The sequence below is a fragment of the Columba livia genome, chromosome 1 (genome assembly GCF_036013475.1).
Source record: "Columba livia isolate bColLiv1 breed racing homer chromosome 1, bColLiv1.pat.W.v2, whole genome shotgun sequence".
NCBI lineage: Eukaryota > Metazoa > Chordata > Aves > Columbiformes > Columbidae > Columba > Columba livia.
The window spans coordinates 209,494,101-209,507,317 of NC_088602.1; the positions used below are offsets into that span (position 1 = coordinate 209,494,101).

Below are 13,217 nucleotides of genomic sequence, written 5' to 3' on the forward strand. Positions count from 1 at the left end.
GCATTATGTTTCATTTTATAGATGTATAGCAGATTAAACTTCATTTTCTTGCTGGGTATTATTGCCTTACCAGATTTTAAATGGGAATTGCAAAACCTTTGCTACATCGTTTGGAAATTACTTTGTTATACCAGCGCCTCTAGGAACTTTTTGGATGCACTGGCAGTTAAAATTCCTGCAGTATCATAAAGCAGATCTCCAAGAGATTCATCCTCCTTGTGTTTCAAAAGCCACCTGGACCCCATTTTCATAAGGTCATTATGATGGTCTGGCTCTATGCTGCTCACGTCTCTTAATCCAGTGTCAGGTCTTCTGGTGACTGCACCATCACTGGTAAATCAGTACAAAATAAAGTGGATTTAAGTCTGTTCCTCTAGATTTGGTGCTTCAGTTTGTTCTTTATAACCATGAAGGCTGGAAGGCAGGAGGGCTCTGCAGAGGGATCTGGATAGACTGGAAAAATGGGCTGATTCCAAGGAGATGAAGTTCACCAAGGCCAAATGCCGGGTGCTGCACTTTGGTCACAACAACCCCCTGCAGCGCTCCAGGCTGGGCACAGAGTGGCTGGAGAGCAGTCAGACAGAAAGGGACCTGGGGGGACTAATGGACAGGAAGCTCAACATGAGCCAACAGTGTGCCCAGGTGGCCAAGAAGGCCAATGGTATCCTGTCCTGTATCCAAACCAGCGTGGTCAGCAGGACAAGGGCAGTGATCCTTCCCCTGTACTCTGCATTGGGGAGGCCACACCTGGAGTGTTGTGTTCAGTTCTGGGCCGCTCAGCTCAGGAAAGAGATTGAAGTGCTGGAGCGGGTCCAGAGAAGAGCAACACGACTGGTGAAGGGACTTGAACATAAGACCTATGGGGAGAGGCTGAGGGAGCTGGGCTTGTTTAGTCTGGAGAAGAGGAGGCTTAGAGGTGAGCTCATCACTCTCTAGAACTACCTGAAGGGCAGTTCTAGCCAGGTGGGGATTGGTCTCTTCTCCCAGGCATCAGCAATAGGACAAGGGGCCATGGGCTTCAACTCTACCAGGGGAAATTGAGGCTGGAGATGAGAAAGCAATTCTTTGCAGAGAGAGTGGTCAGGATTGGAATGGCTGCCCAGGGAGGTGCTGGACTCACCGGCCCTGGAGGTTTTGAAACTGAGATTGGACGTGGCACTTAGTGCCATGATCTAGTAAACGGACTGGAGTTGGACCAAGGGTTGGACTCGATGATCTCTGAGGTCTTTTCCAACCCAGTCCATTCTGTGATTCTGTGATTCTGTGACGATTTCAAAGCTGCTGTGCCTGTAGCTCTGAGTGTCCTCACTCTTCAACTACCCACAAACACGTCATGACACCAAATATTTGGGACTAACCGTCACTGCCATCTCACAGATTAGTTACTATTAAATGGTTTCCAAACTGAACTTTGAAACTGCTTGATGGGTACATCCAGAGATTTGAGATTTGTCCAGCCCGAGAGTCAGGCCAGTGAACACTTCATAGAATCACAGGATCATTTTGGTTGGAACAGACTCTCAGGATCATCGAGTCCACCCATAACCCAACTCTGGCACTAAACCATGTCCCTGAGAACCTCATATGAACGCCTTTTCAGGGCTCATATTGCACGGAAAACTGGGATCATTCAAATCAAAGGCAACAAGGAGCAAACATGGCCAAAAAACATGGCCAAAAATCATGGCAGTGACACCTGACAGATATAGAGGCACTGGTATCACGCACATCCAAAATTGCTGCTCTGGTATTGTAGTATTGCACTGCAGAAAGCCTGCGGGGTTTTTTATTAAAGAAACTCCCACAAAGAAACGCTTTTCTGCACCGATGTTTTGCCCTAGTGAATATACAGGACAAGAAGGTGCTGGGCAGAGAGTGAGGAGGCTCAGATTTCTAATGTAGAACCATAGAATAGTTTGGGTTGAAGGGACTTTCAAAACTCCCCCAGTTCCCCCCCAGGGACATCTTCACCAGCTCAGGTTGCTCAGAGCCCCGTCCAGCCTGGCCTGGGATGTCTCCAGGGATGGTTCATCCACCACCTCTCTGGCCAACCTGGGCCAGGCTCTCACCACCCTCAGGGCCAACAATTTCTCCTGAATCTCCCTCCTTTAGCTTAAAACCATCACCCCTTGTCCTATCGCAACAGGCCCTGCTCAAAAGTCTGTCCCCATCTTTCTTATTGGCCCCTTTTAAGTCCAGAAAGGCCACAATAAGGTCTCCCTGGAGCTTCGCTTCTCCAGCTGAACAGCCCAACTCTCTCAGCCTTTACCACACAGGAGGACGTTGGAGAAAACCCTTCCAGAGGCACCACTGGCTCCCTGTGATGTCCTTCAGATGCGTTGAACCATAGACTGGGTGTAGATCATTCCGGTTTTATCTCCTTCTTGGCATCAAAACTTTGTAAGGTAGGGAGGGTTTGTTGTTGCGTGCTTGATTTTAGTATCACTGGGTCACAGTTTCTCCTGTAAAATAGGGGTTATGATGTTTGCCAGTGATACATTTACTTTGTCAAATGTGCTATAGAAGTACAACAACTGTCATATTCTCCTTCTTTTCTATCACTTCACAGTAAATTAAATTTGAGGCCAAAAGGACTGCTCGGCTGCTGAAACTTATGCCCCGTTTTCTGCAAGGGAAGCCTTGAAATTGGATGTCTGATGTCTCATTTTGGGAGGATTGATACCACTGCTGCTTTTCTTGAAAATACAAGAGTGCATTGCTGCTACTGGGAGTTTGACTTACTTCAGTTCAAGTTTCTGTTGTTTCTCTTGCCTGAAGCTTCTAGTTACACAAACCAGAAAATATCCAAAGCTGTATTCAGTAGGAGGAAATATTTCTGCGAGCATTGGAATTTATGAAGTCTGTTCTCCGATGGGTTTGTATGTCATGCTTGGCTGTCTCCAGTTTAATAAGGTGGAGCTCTGATCTAAGGGTTTTTCCTGGGGTTGAGGCATTCATTACCTCTCCCTCCCATGGGAATTTGCTGGAAGAAACCAGCTAAGTGGTTTCAGCGCTTCAACGGCAATCTGGGACTTTCTTTTCTATCCAGCTACCGCTTTACCCCACACTGTTGGAATTTACTGGCTCAGATATCACCCAAGGCAAGTGTTGATGCCCAACAAACCCACAAGTCATGACATGGAGACCGATGGTCAGCTTGACACAGAGAACTTAATGGAGCTGGGTTAAAATGAAAACCTTGTGGGCAGGACCTAAGAACTCCTTACAAAAGGTCTGAGGGAAAAGAAAAGCATAATTAATCACAGGAGAGTCAGGATGTGGGCGTTGGGGTTTTTTGTCTGTTACACCCCTCAGGTTTTCCATGGTTCCAAATGAAGATCAGGCGTAAAGATTTTCATTTCAACGTGCAGCCTGCAGCCGTTCACCTGAACAAGATGAGGAGCGACAGGCTGAGGATTTGGAAGGTACCTGAGGACAACTGGATACTGGACATCAAATGGGAGGCTTGTCTTAGCCAGAAGATGGAACACACCACTTGTAAGTCACATTTAGGCTTCCTAAGCCCAAGGTTTGATGCATCCACAATACCCAATAATGATGAAAAATGTAATATTCCTCCTATAGTTATTATTACTACCGGAAAGCTCTTAATCTGAACAAAGCCCTCATGCAAAAATATAGACATGTGTTCCTGAGGGTGTGTTGAAGCTCCTGGAAGGTGAATGAAGATGCACGCGACTCCGTAACAGCATTAAGGTTAACGGCATTAGAAAGCTGCTCTACCACCTGGCAATTCACTCTTTCCCAGGCCATGAGATCAATTAACAAAACAAGTCATGATAAAAGATTATTCCATGGGATAAATTATTGGGTTTCTCTCTCTTTTTTTCTGACGTGTCTTTCTGGCCAGGTCACCAATTGCACGAACAAACTGGTTCATTCTCACCTCTCCGTAGCGTTAGGGATTGCGCAATTGTAAAACCAGCATTCCCTTAGTGAAGTTAAGTAAAATAAAGGGGGAAAATAAACCACAGTAAAGTTTTGGGGTTTTTTTTTTAATGATTTGCAGAAGGAGAACAGCTCATCTTCTTTCACTGTGTTTTACCTGCTCGTAAAGACAAACCCCTCACACTTGGGCTCTGATTTCCTTCAGGGATTGCGTTACCACAGGCTCTGTGGCTTTGACATTGGAAATGCCGCAGTACTTTTCCGCTTAGCTTCATCTCAGTTACTATTTTTTCCTGCAGCAGTTATACACGGTGCAACCTGGGAAATGTCAGGAGGCAAAAAAACACAATAAGAAGGCATTTGAATCATATCTCTGCCTTGATTCCCAGCATTAAGCCAGACAACGTCTTCTCCTGCCCCGTGAGCTGCTTCCTTCTTATTTACAAGCTCAGACAGAAAGAACTGATGGCAGCTACGTGCTTGGAAGAGACACCCATTGTTATTGTGTAGAAAATCCAAAAAAACAACCTAAGACACCTTTAGCTCAGACCTCTATGATGGTTAATAGGAATAATGAGGTTATCCAGACGAGTGACCCACCATAGGGCCAAACCCTGATGTTTCAGCGCCCTTTTATTCTGTTCTTATTCAGGCAGATTGGTAAAGCCTGATAAATCTTCATAAGAAAATCAGAATTAAGTCTCTTACAAGATATGGTGTCCTGGGACCTGATTCTTTGACCATGGACCAATTTCAGTGTAATGCAGCCGATGTCAGGGTGCCAAGCTCTGCAAGAAGAGGTGATATATTATATTAAACGGACTGATAGATGCCAACTGAATTATGCTCGCTTTATACAAGCAAAATTGCTCCTACAATCGTAGATGGAAACTCTGGCCTTCACTCTGCTCCCATTTACACTGACGCAAGTCAAAGGTAATTTCATTATAACTAATATAAACGCATCACAGACAAGGCAATTACACCTGTAAGATACCGGTGTGAGCCGAACCCTTTCCTCTGACATTTCCACTAATGTTTGAAATGAAATAACGAAGGAAAGCGTGGTATTTTTTCAAATGTTAAACCCGGGGACAAGAGACTGGTGTGTACGACGGCAGCAAGCATTAGTAACTCTGTTAGATTTAGGAATTCCCAAGTAACACTTATAAAAGAACTGCTTTGCCTGTGCCTATTTAGGGTGGTTTTTTGGCGCAGTGGACAAGAAGTGGCCTCGCATTGAGCTCTTTCCTTTTCTTTCTGTTTGAAGGGAAGATGGGGAGGTCCCTTCTGGTTTGGGGAAATCCTTTACTGAGCCCCTCTGAGATTTACAGACACATTGTGATGGTGGTTTATTCATCACGGATAACATTTTTGGGTCAGTTTGAGCTTTATTTGGTTTCAATACTCATGGGTCCACTCATTCTACTGGATATATCTCATAGTACTAAAATGCTGTTGTGAAAGAAATATGAAAAGTATGTTTCTGCCCCCTGGTTTCCAATCCATCAGTTTGCAGATCAAGATCCATTCATGCAAGGCGTGTAAGGAGAAAATGCCGTTTTCCTAACCGTTCATCCTCATTGTATCATATATTATTAATGAAGAAAGACCTCAGAGTTCATGTGCTGCATCAGCCAGAAATATGTTGATTTTTTTTCTCTTTTGTTTAAAAAATAAGAGACATTCACAACCTGTAGCTCTGCTTGTGTCGGGAGTGAAGGGAAAGGGCTTGGAAATGAAACAAGGTGGTGGTTTAGCAATTAGAGCCCGGGATTGAAAGTCAGCAAGGTTACAGTTCTGAGGGAGATTTGCTGTTGTTTGTCCTGATGAGGTTCCTCCTAAATGAGGTGATTATTGTAGCTGTCAGGAATGAAAAGGTAGGACACATTGATTTCATCCCCGCTGCAATCTCCAGGACGTGCCGGTACAGAGCAGTCAATATGAATTGCCAATTAAAAGAAACAAACCACGAAACCAAACAATATTGGCAAGTCCGCAGTTTGAGAAAAAACTCCCTCCAGCCAGTGCATAAAACTCCTGCCATTCTAATCACCATCCTCGAGCACAAGCACTAGCAAACCTGCCCAGAAAATCAAGGAAGATGAGCTTTTTTTTTGGCGTAGCTGAATAGCAAATTGTGGAGCTGAGAGCTCGTCTGCACAGGGGAAATGAAGCAGAACAGCTATACAGGAACACACTCCTAGCGAATACACCCTATCTGGGGATAAAAATCACTTTACTTCGGAGTAATTATCCTGTGCTGAAAACACATTGGTTATTCAGGAAGAAAGTATCTTTTATTTCCAAATTAAAGTGCTTGTGCTCTTATTCTGCCATTCTGCTAATGATAATAGATACAGCCGTTGATTATAATAAATATTCTTCCACAATAGCTACTGTGGAAATCTTCCCCTTGTAAATAAGCCCTAGGAATATCATGTTTCCAATTACTTTATATTTCAAATATGGCTCATATAAATGGATACTGTTGACTTACCTACACATTTCAGCAATTTTCATGCAATTAAAATTGTTAATGTAAAGCTTTGGGCTGAAGAAACAACTCCAGAATAGCAGCCAGGAGTAGTGTCTTTGACACGACAGAGTGAATGTAATTTAAAGAACACCCAGCAGCTATTATCACCTTACTGTAGCGCACTTGGTAAAGAATTCCTGTCTCTGCAATAACAAACCTGGGTCTGGTGTGGTGCTTCTAACACAAACTGTCCAAGGACTTGTCCCCGGAGGTGTCATTATCCCTCATCTGCAAATGGGGAAAGTGAGGCTGCGGCTGGGAGATGAATTATTTGACGTGGCCCAGCAAGATGGTGAAAAACAACCTTTGATTTTCGAACCCTGAACACAGCAGCGTACACAGAATCACAGGATGGTTGGGGTTGGAAGGGACCTCTGGAGATCATCCAGTCCAACCCACCTGCTCACGCAGGGTCACCAGAGCAGATCACACAGGAAGGTGTCCAGGTGGGTTTGAATGTCTCAGAGAAGGAGACTCCACAACCTCTCTGGGCAGCCTGGGCCAGGCTCTGGCACCTCAAAGGAAAGAAGTTTCTCCTCCTATTCAGATGGAGCCTCCTGTGCTTCAGTCTGTGCCTGTTGCCCCTCATCCTGTCATTGGGCACCACTGAACAGAGTCTGGTCCATCCTCTGACACCCACCCTGGAGATATTTATAACCATTGATGAGATCCCCTCTCAGCTTCTCTTCTCCAGCTGAACAGCCCCAGCTCTCTCAGTCTCTCCTCATCACAAAGATGCTCCAGACCCCTCAGCATCTTTGTGTCCCTCTGTTGGACTCCCTCCAGTAATTCCTTGTCCTTCTTAAACTGGGGAGCCCAGAACTGGACACTGAACTCCAGATGTGGCCTCCCCAGGGCAGAGCAGAGGGGGAGGAACAACCTCCCTGACCTGCTGGTCACACTTTTCCTAACACACCCCAGGTACCATTGGCCTCTTGGCCACAAGGGCACATTGGTGACTCATAGTCAACTCCTTTCCTTTTCTAAAGTGGATGATTCTGTGGCAAGAGATGGAGCCCATCGATGGTAAAGCGAGGACTGTGGGCAAGTCCGTTGGCCTGCGGCAAGCCCTGGGTGTTGAAGATCTGCCATTTCCAGCCACTTTGTGAACGGACTTTGTCACCTCCAGCTGTTGAAAAACCACAATTCAAACGCAAAATGCCGACCAGCTCAGGTTTCAGTTTCAGAGCCGCTTCAAAAATCTGGGCTGTTTCAGCTCGAGTCACCTCGCTGCCTTTCCAGAGAAACTCGGGAAAGACTATTTCTATAAAACACCACAACTGAAGGACATTAAATTGAGTGATGCTTCAGCAACCCTGTATACTTGTAACCAGAACCCACTTGAGGCTGAGGCACACGGTTAATATTTAGAAATAACTATTTGTAGGACACGTTATTCTCAGTAGCTAGTGCATTTTGTTCATTTTACGCTCTATAAACCTCTAAACCCTTCGCTGTTTAGTCCGAAGGAGGTCCAGGAGGCCCTGTGAGTGGCTTTGGCCCCTCACACTCTCTGCCATTTTCTGCATTTTCCAGAGCAAATGATGACTTCTGGGCACGGCTCTCTTTGCAGATGTGTCTTGTTTGGTGGGTAATTTTTCATCTGTTAACAGATTTTGAGCGGCTTTCTAAGCGGAGATGTATCCCCGACGTTCCTGTCACCTCCAGCCTGCGCCATAAAAACTACAAGTCCCAGAAGGCTTCGCGGCGCCGCCTCACCGCAGCATGACACCTTAAGCCCCGCCCTTCTCGCCTTTTATTGGCTCACAGACGCGCATACGCCCACCTCCTCTCTTCTAATTGGCTGCGCGGCGGCAGCGCGGCTGGTTGTCTGTGTTGGAGGAGGGTGCAAGATGGCGGCGGGCGAGGCGGCGGGGCGATACCGGAGCAGTATGAGCAAGAGCAAGGACCCGTCGGGGCTACTCATCTCTGTGATCAGGTAGGGGCGGCCCCGCTCCGCAGCCTCCTGTTCCCCCGCGCAGGGCTGCTCCTGGGGTGACCCAGGGGTGTGTGCGGGCCCGGAAGTGCTGAGGGGCCCTAACCCGGGCTGGGCTTCCAGAGTCCGGAGGCCTCAGTGCTGGGGAGGCATTGTCCTGAGGGGTGTTCTTGTCCTGAGGGGTGTCCTGAGGGGTGTTCTTGTCCTGAGGGGTGTCCTGAGGTGTGTTCTTGTCCTGAGGGGTGTCCTGCTGTCCTCCTGCCTAGCTCACTGCCTTCTGCTCCCATGACTGGCGTTCTGCATGCAGTTGTGGGCTCCCCAGTTTAAGAAGGACAAGAAATTGCTAGAGGGAGTCCAGTGGTGGGACACAAAGATGCTGAGGGGTCTGGAGCATCTTTGTGATGAGGAGACTGAGAGAGCTGGGGTTGTTGAGCTGGAGAAGAGAAGCTGAGAGGGGATCTTATCAATGGTTATAAATATCTGCAGGGTGGGTGTCAGAGGATGGACCAGACTCTGTTCAGTGGTGCCCAACGACAGGATGAGGGGCAACGGGCACAGACTGAAGCACAGGAGGGTCCATCTGAACATGAGGAGAAACTTCTTTCCTTTGAGGTGCCAGAGCCTGGCCCAGGCTGCCCAGAGAGGTTATGGAGTCTCCTTCTCTGAGACATTCAAACCCACCTGGACACCTTCCTGTGTGATCTGCTCTGGTGACCCTGCGTTAGCAGGTGGGTTGGACTGGATGATCTCCAGAGGTCCCTTCAACCCCAACCAGTCTGTGGTTCTGTGACTTCACAGTCTCCTGTGTCAGAGGAGTCAGCCCTGCAGTTTGTGTCTCACAGGGAGGACCCATCACCTTATTTCTATAGAATCCGTGGTTGACCCCCATCCACAAACACACAGCAGCACTGAGTAAAAATACACCTGGCTGGGAAAGCTGTAGGACAAGGAAATGATGTGTGCAAACCCCCATGTGTTTTGGTATGCGATAGTGGGAAAAGTGCTGCTTTTGAGTTTAACACTTGTGTGGGAAGAAAAAGAAGCAGCTGTGTTGAGTCATGTTTAGACTATTGATTTTTGTCTGCCCTTATTCCTGCACTTTCAGCTTTTCTGCTAGAGGATTTTCTGTGAAATACTTGGCGCCAAGCAAGGGCCTGAATTTATTTCCCTGGTTTCCAGGTGTGCCTTTTGCAACTGCTTGTATGTATCTTCTGAGCTGCTTCTAACCAGTGGGTTAGCAGCTGATTTCCAGCTCTGAGTCTTTTAAATGTTGAGTTTATGTGCACTCTCTAAATTGGTTTGGGCAGCAAACGTTCATAACAATATGATATTGTGAGTTATAATGAACTTCCCAACTTAGATTCCTACTCCAATGCTCTTGCTAGAAAGTATAACCATTCTACTATGTTGGAGAAATTATTTTAGCAGTGGTTCTGTGTCTAGGACATGTTATGATTTTAAGACTCTCTGTGAATGAAAATGCTTAAGACAAAATTGGGTTATTTCTCATTATTCTGAAAACCGGTCTTTCAGATCTTACAAAACTTGAGTTGGGTGGTGACTCTGAGAAAAGCAGTTGGTGTGTAATGTGTTTTGCTGACTTAATTTTGTATATTCAAAGTATTGAAAGAGAAAGGGATGGGAAGCTAATGCCCAAATATGTGGCTGTGAAGATGGGTGGTGTTACTGCCAATTTTATATCTAGGCCTACACATGCTTACGGGTGCGATTGTTCATGAATTTGCATGGATTGTTTGCTTAACAAATACGTAAGTAGTTGTGAAAACCTAAAAAAAGTCAGGCCTCTCACCTGGATCTGGAGTTTTTATTGGGCGCTTACACTTTATATTTGGCTTAAAGAGAAATAGTGTGGATTTCAAGTGTGTTGTGCTTAATGTTTCTTTATCAGCCTCAAGTTTGAGTAAGTTGGAGAGGGAAATGTGGTAAGCTGTAGCTAGACAACATTAATTTACAGAATATATAGTAATTTGTAGACAGTAGAAGAATTGATTGCTGCAGCATTTCCTGTGGTTATCTTATTTTTTTGTTTGCTTCCTATAATTTTCAAGAGTGTTTTAAGGCTCTCCTTTTATATCTTTATTTTAATAAATCTGGACTTATTTCATTTATAATTTAAAAGGAGAGTGAGTAGATGTTACTGTGTTCTCTAGATAAGAAATCATGTTTGTCTAATAATCTTTGGCTTACAGGCAGTGATACCTTGACTAGTTTAGGTCCAGTGTTTACACACAACATTGAGGTTATTGACTTCATGAAATTAAAATTACTCAACGGAACAGCCTAGTAACTAAACCTCTGGAATTTAATTACAGCTTGGTTTGGATGGCGGGATTCATTGCAGAGCTTCAAGTGTCGTGTTGAGCCAGACCATGGAAAACCTGAAAGTAGAATTGATTGCGAAGGAAGGAATAAGTGTCGTGTTAATCATATTCATGTTTCTTAGGGTCAACCAAGTACAAAAAGCCAATGGCATGGAAAGGAATGTAAATCACTTTCTTCTTTATGTTGTTTTTGTATAGGAGCTCGAGAGAGGATGAACTTGCAAAGCAACAGGTGAAATTTTTCACCTTCTGTATGCTCATAAAATAAGGTTGCGAACGAATTTAGACCTCGGTGAATTAAATGTATGTTTCTCACAAGCTTGCTCAGCTTCAGAAATACATTACAGATGTTAACAGCAGGCTATTGGTTTGAAATGTAGTGACGTTTTCTTTTCTTGATAGCCTTATTTCCAAACCAGTTACGTACAGAGTCTTCTGCCAGTCCTTGGGGTTTTACACTTACATTTCCCTGTTTATTTAGATTGCTCTTTATTCCTCTCTTGTTGTGTGAAAGGCCCATAAAAGGAGACAGCATATAACAAGTGGCTTAACTTTGACATTTTTCTTTAGTAAACAAACAAAACCAGAGGAGCTTCTTCAAGTATTGTGATGTTTTACTTGGTTATAGCGAAGGTGGTTATGTGTCTTTCAAGAAGAATCATGGTTTAGGTCAGTGAAATCTGTTTTGTGCAACTGTCTATACAATGTTTTGCAATGTGAGGCTGTAAGGCCTCTTCTAAATATAAGTTATTTTATTAATGAAGGGATAATTTTTCATATTTACTCCATCTCGGTAGCTCTCTGTTGCAAGAGACTGAATAGTTTAATTTGCTCTGATATAGTTTTATGGGTTCTTGTATTTATTTCACTGGAATTCCCAGGACTAAGTGTCTCTCTTTCAGGGACAGTATTTGGGGCCAAATCCTACCAAGTTTACCATATTATAGCAGCACTATTTTATGTGAACTGGGGCTCTGGTCTAAAATCTGGTTGCTGCTGATTCAGGAAAGTTAACCAGAAATATTTAGGTTTCATCCATGTTGTTCATCACCATCTCTGTATAATTTGCAATTTCTGATTTGTCCTTCGTCTGCATATCTAGGGTGTTGATTTTCAGCAGATCTGAATGTAGAAAACTCTGAGATGAAGGAAGACCTGACAGGAAAGATCCTCCCACTCTTGATTTCTTTACTGTCCCTGTGAAGTGTCAGTTTTTCCTGTTGTGTTGGGAAACACATTTGTTCTCTGGGACGTGTTTCCTGTAGGAGGATTCGTGTACTGACTGAATTCACCTTGCTTTTCCAGCTGTTGCCAAAAATAGAGAATAAAGGCAACCTCAAATATAGGCTAATTTGGAAGAAGTTATTTCCTGAGCAGAAGGGGACGTGTTGCTTGGTAAGGAGAAACTGAAAATTAAATCCTGGTGTTTGACCTTAACGAGGATCTGGTGGATGATGATAACCCTGCTAAGGTTGGCTGGGTTAATGGATGGACACAGCGGTCCCGAGGGTCTTTTCCAACCAAAATGATTCTGTGGTTCTATGGTAACAACGCGTCTTTTATTATTCAAGAGTCCTTGGGAAGTTTAATGAATGTTTGCGAAGTCTGCTATTAAAATCCGCACCTTTGTTGTGCCTCAGGAGGGCCCTTCTTCTCCTTCTGCCTTTAGGGGATATGAGAGTATCTCCAAATTTGCCCTGGTCATCACATTGCTGCGAAGCAGTGACTATTATTTGCTATGAGAAGACATAACTCCTGGGATTGTGACTTCAGAGTAGGATATTGGATACGAGTGATTTCTGGCTCCCGATCCGAGTGGTGCGGATGTTTTGTGTCACTGCTGCCCTGTATCCCCGACTTCAGTGAATTGACTGTGTCCACACGGCAAACCACCCACCTTGGGTCTCCTGCTGGGATCCTGGTGGCATCTCATTTGTTCCAAAACCTCCACATATTTGTGAACAGCACTTCACATTATTTACTATGGCAAAACCCATCTTGCAGCCTGCAGATAGGATGTTTTACAGTGTTCTGCTGCAGTTGTGTTTCTTGCTCAGTGTTACAAGAGTAAAAGGGCACCAGCCATCCTGGGATATAGAAAACCCCAGTATTTGGTGGATGGTACGTGGTGTCTTGTCTGTCCAGCCTGTAGGGACATTGTCAGGAGTGATGGATGCGCAGCGCTGCCCTGGGACAGGGCTGATCTGTTCAGAAAGAGCCAGGAGCTACTGAAGGAGCTGAGGTATGAGGTACCAGAATCATAATCAGAGCAGTGCTGTGGGTTACACTGAGCTCTTGGGCACAGCTTCCCTCTTGTTTTTCCTGAAGGAGAAACAGAAGGTTTGGAAGGTAGGTATATTCATAATATGGATATGAGGCAGCGTGTGGCCAAGAGGCCACCAGCATCCTGGCTGGTACCAGCACTGGTGTGGCCAGCAGGCCCAGGGCAGTGACCGTCCCTGTGCTGGGACCTGGGGAGGCCAAACCTTTA

At 45.1% G+C, this 13,217-nt stretch overlaps 1 protein-coding gene and 1 long non-coding RNA gene across 2 annotated transcripts in view; both read left to right on the forward strand.

The window, feature by feature from the left end:
• LOC110360074 (uncharacterized) overlaps window positions 1-5,608 on the forward strand; it is a 31,673-nt gene extending 26,065 nt beyond the window's left edge. Inside the window, exon 3 of the long non-coding RNA XR_002415717.2 lies at window positions 2,570-5,608. This is a non-coding gene — a long non-coding RNA (uncharacterized LOC110360074). The remainder of the gene's footprint in view (window positions 1-2,569) is intronic.
• A 2,637-nt stretch (window positions 5,609-8,245) lies between these two features.
• Window positions 8,246-13,217, forward strand: part of EXOC4 (exocyst complex component 4) — a 427,343-nt gene continuing 422,371 nt past the window's right edge. Inside the window, exon 1 of the mRNA XM_005504316.3 lies at window positions 8,246-8,387. Within this exon, the coding sequence (XP_005504373.2) occupies window positions 8,302-8,387 (86 nt within the window). The 5' untranslated portion in view covers window positions 8,246-8,301. The remainder of the gene's footprint in view (window positions 8,388-13,217) is intronic.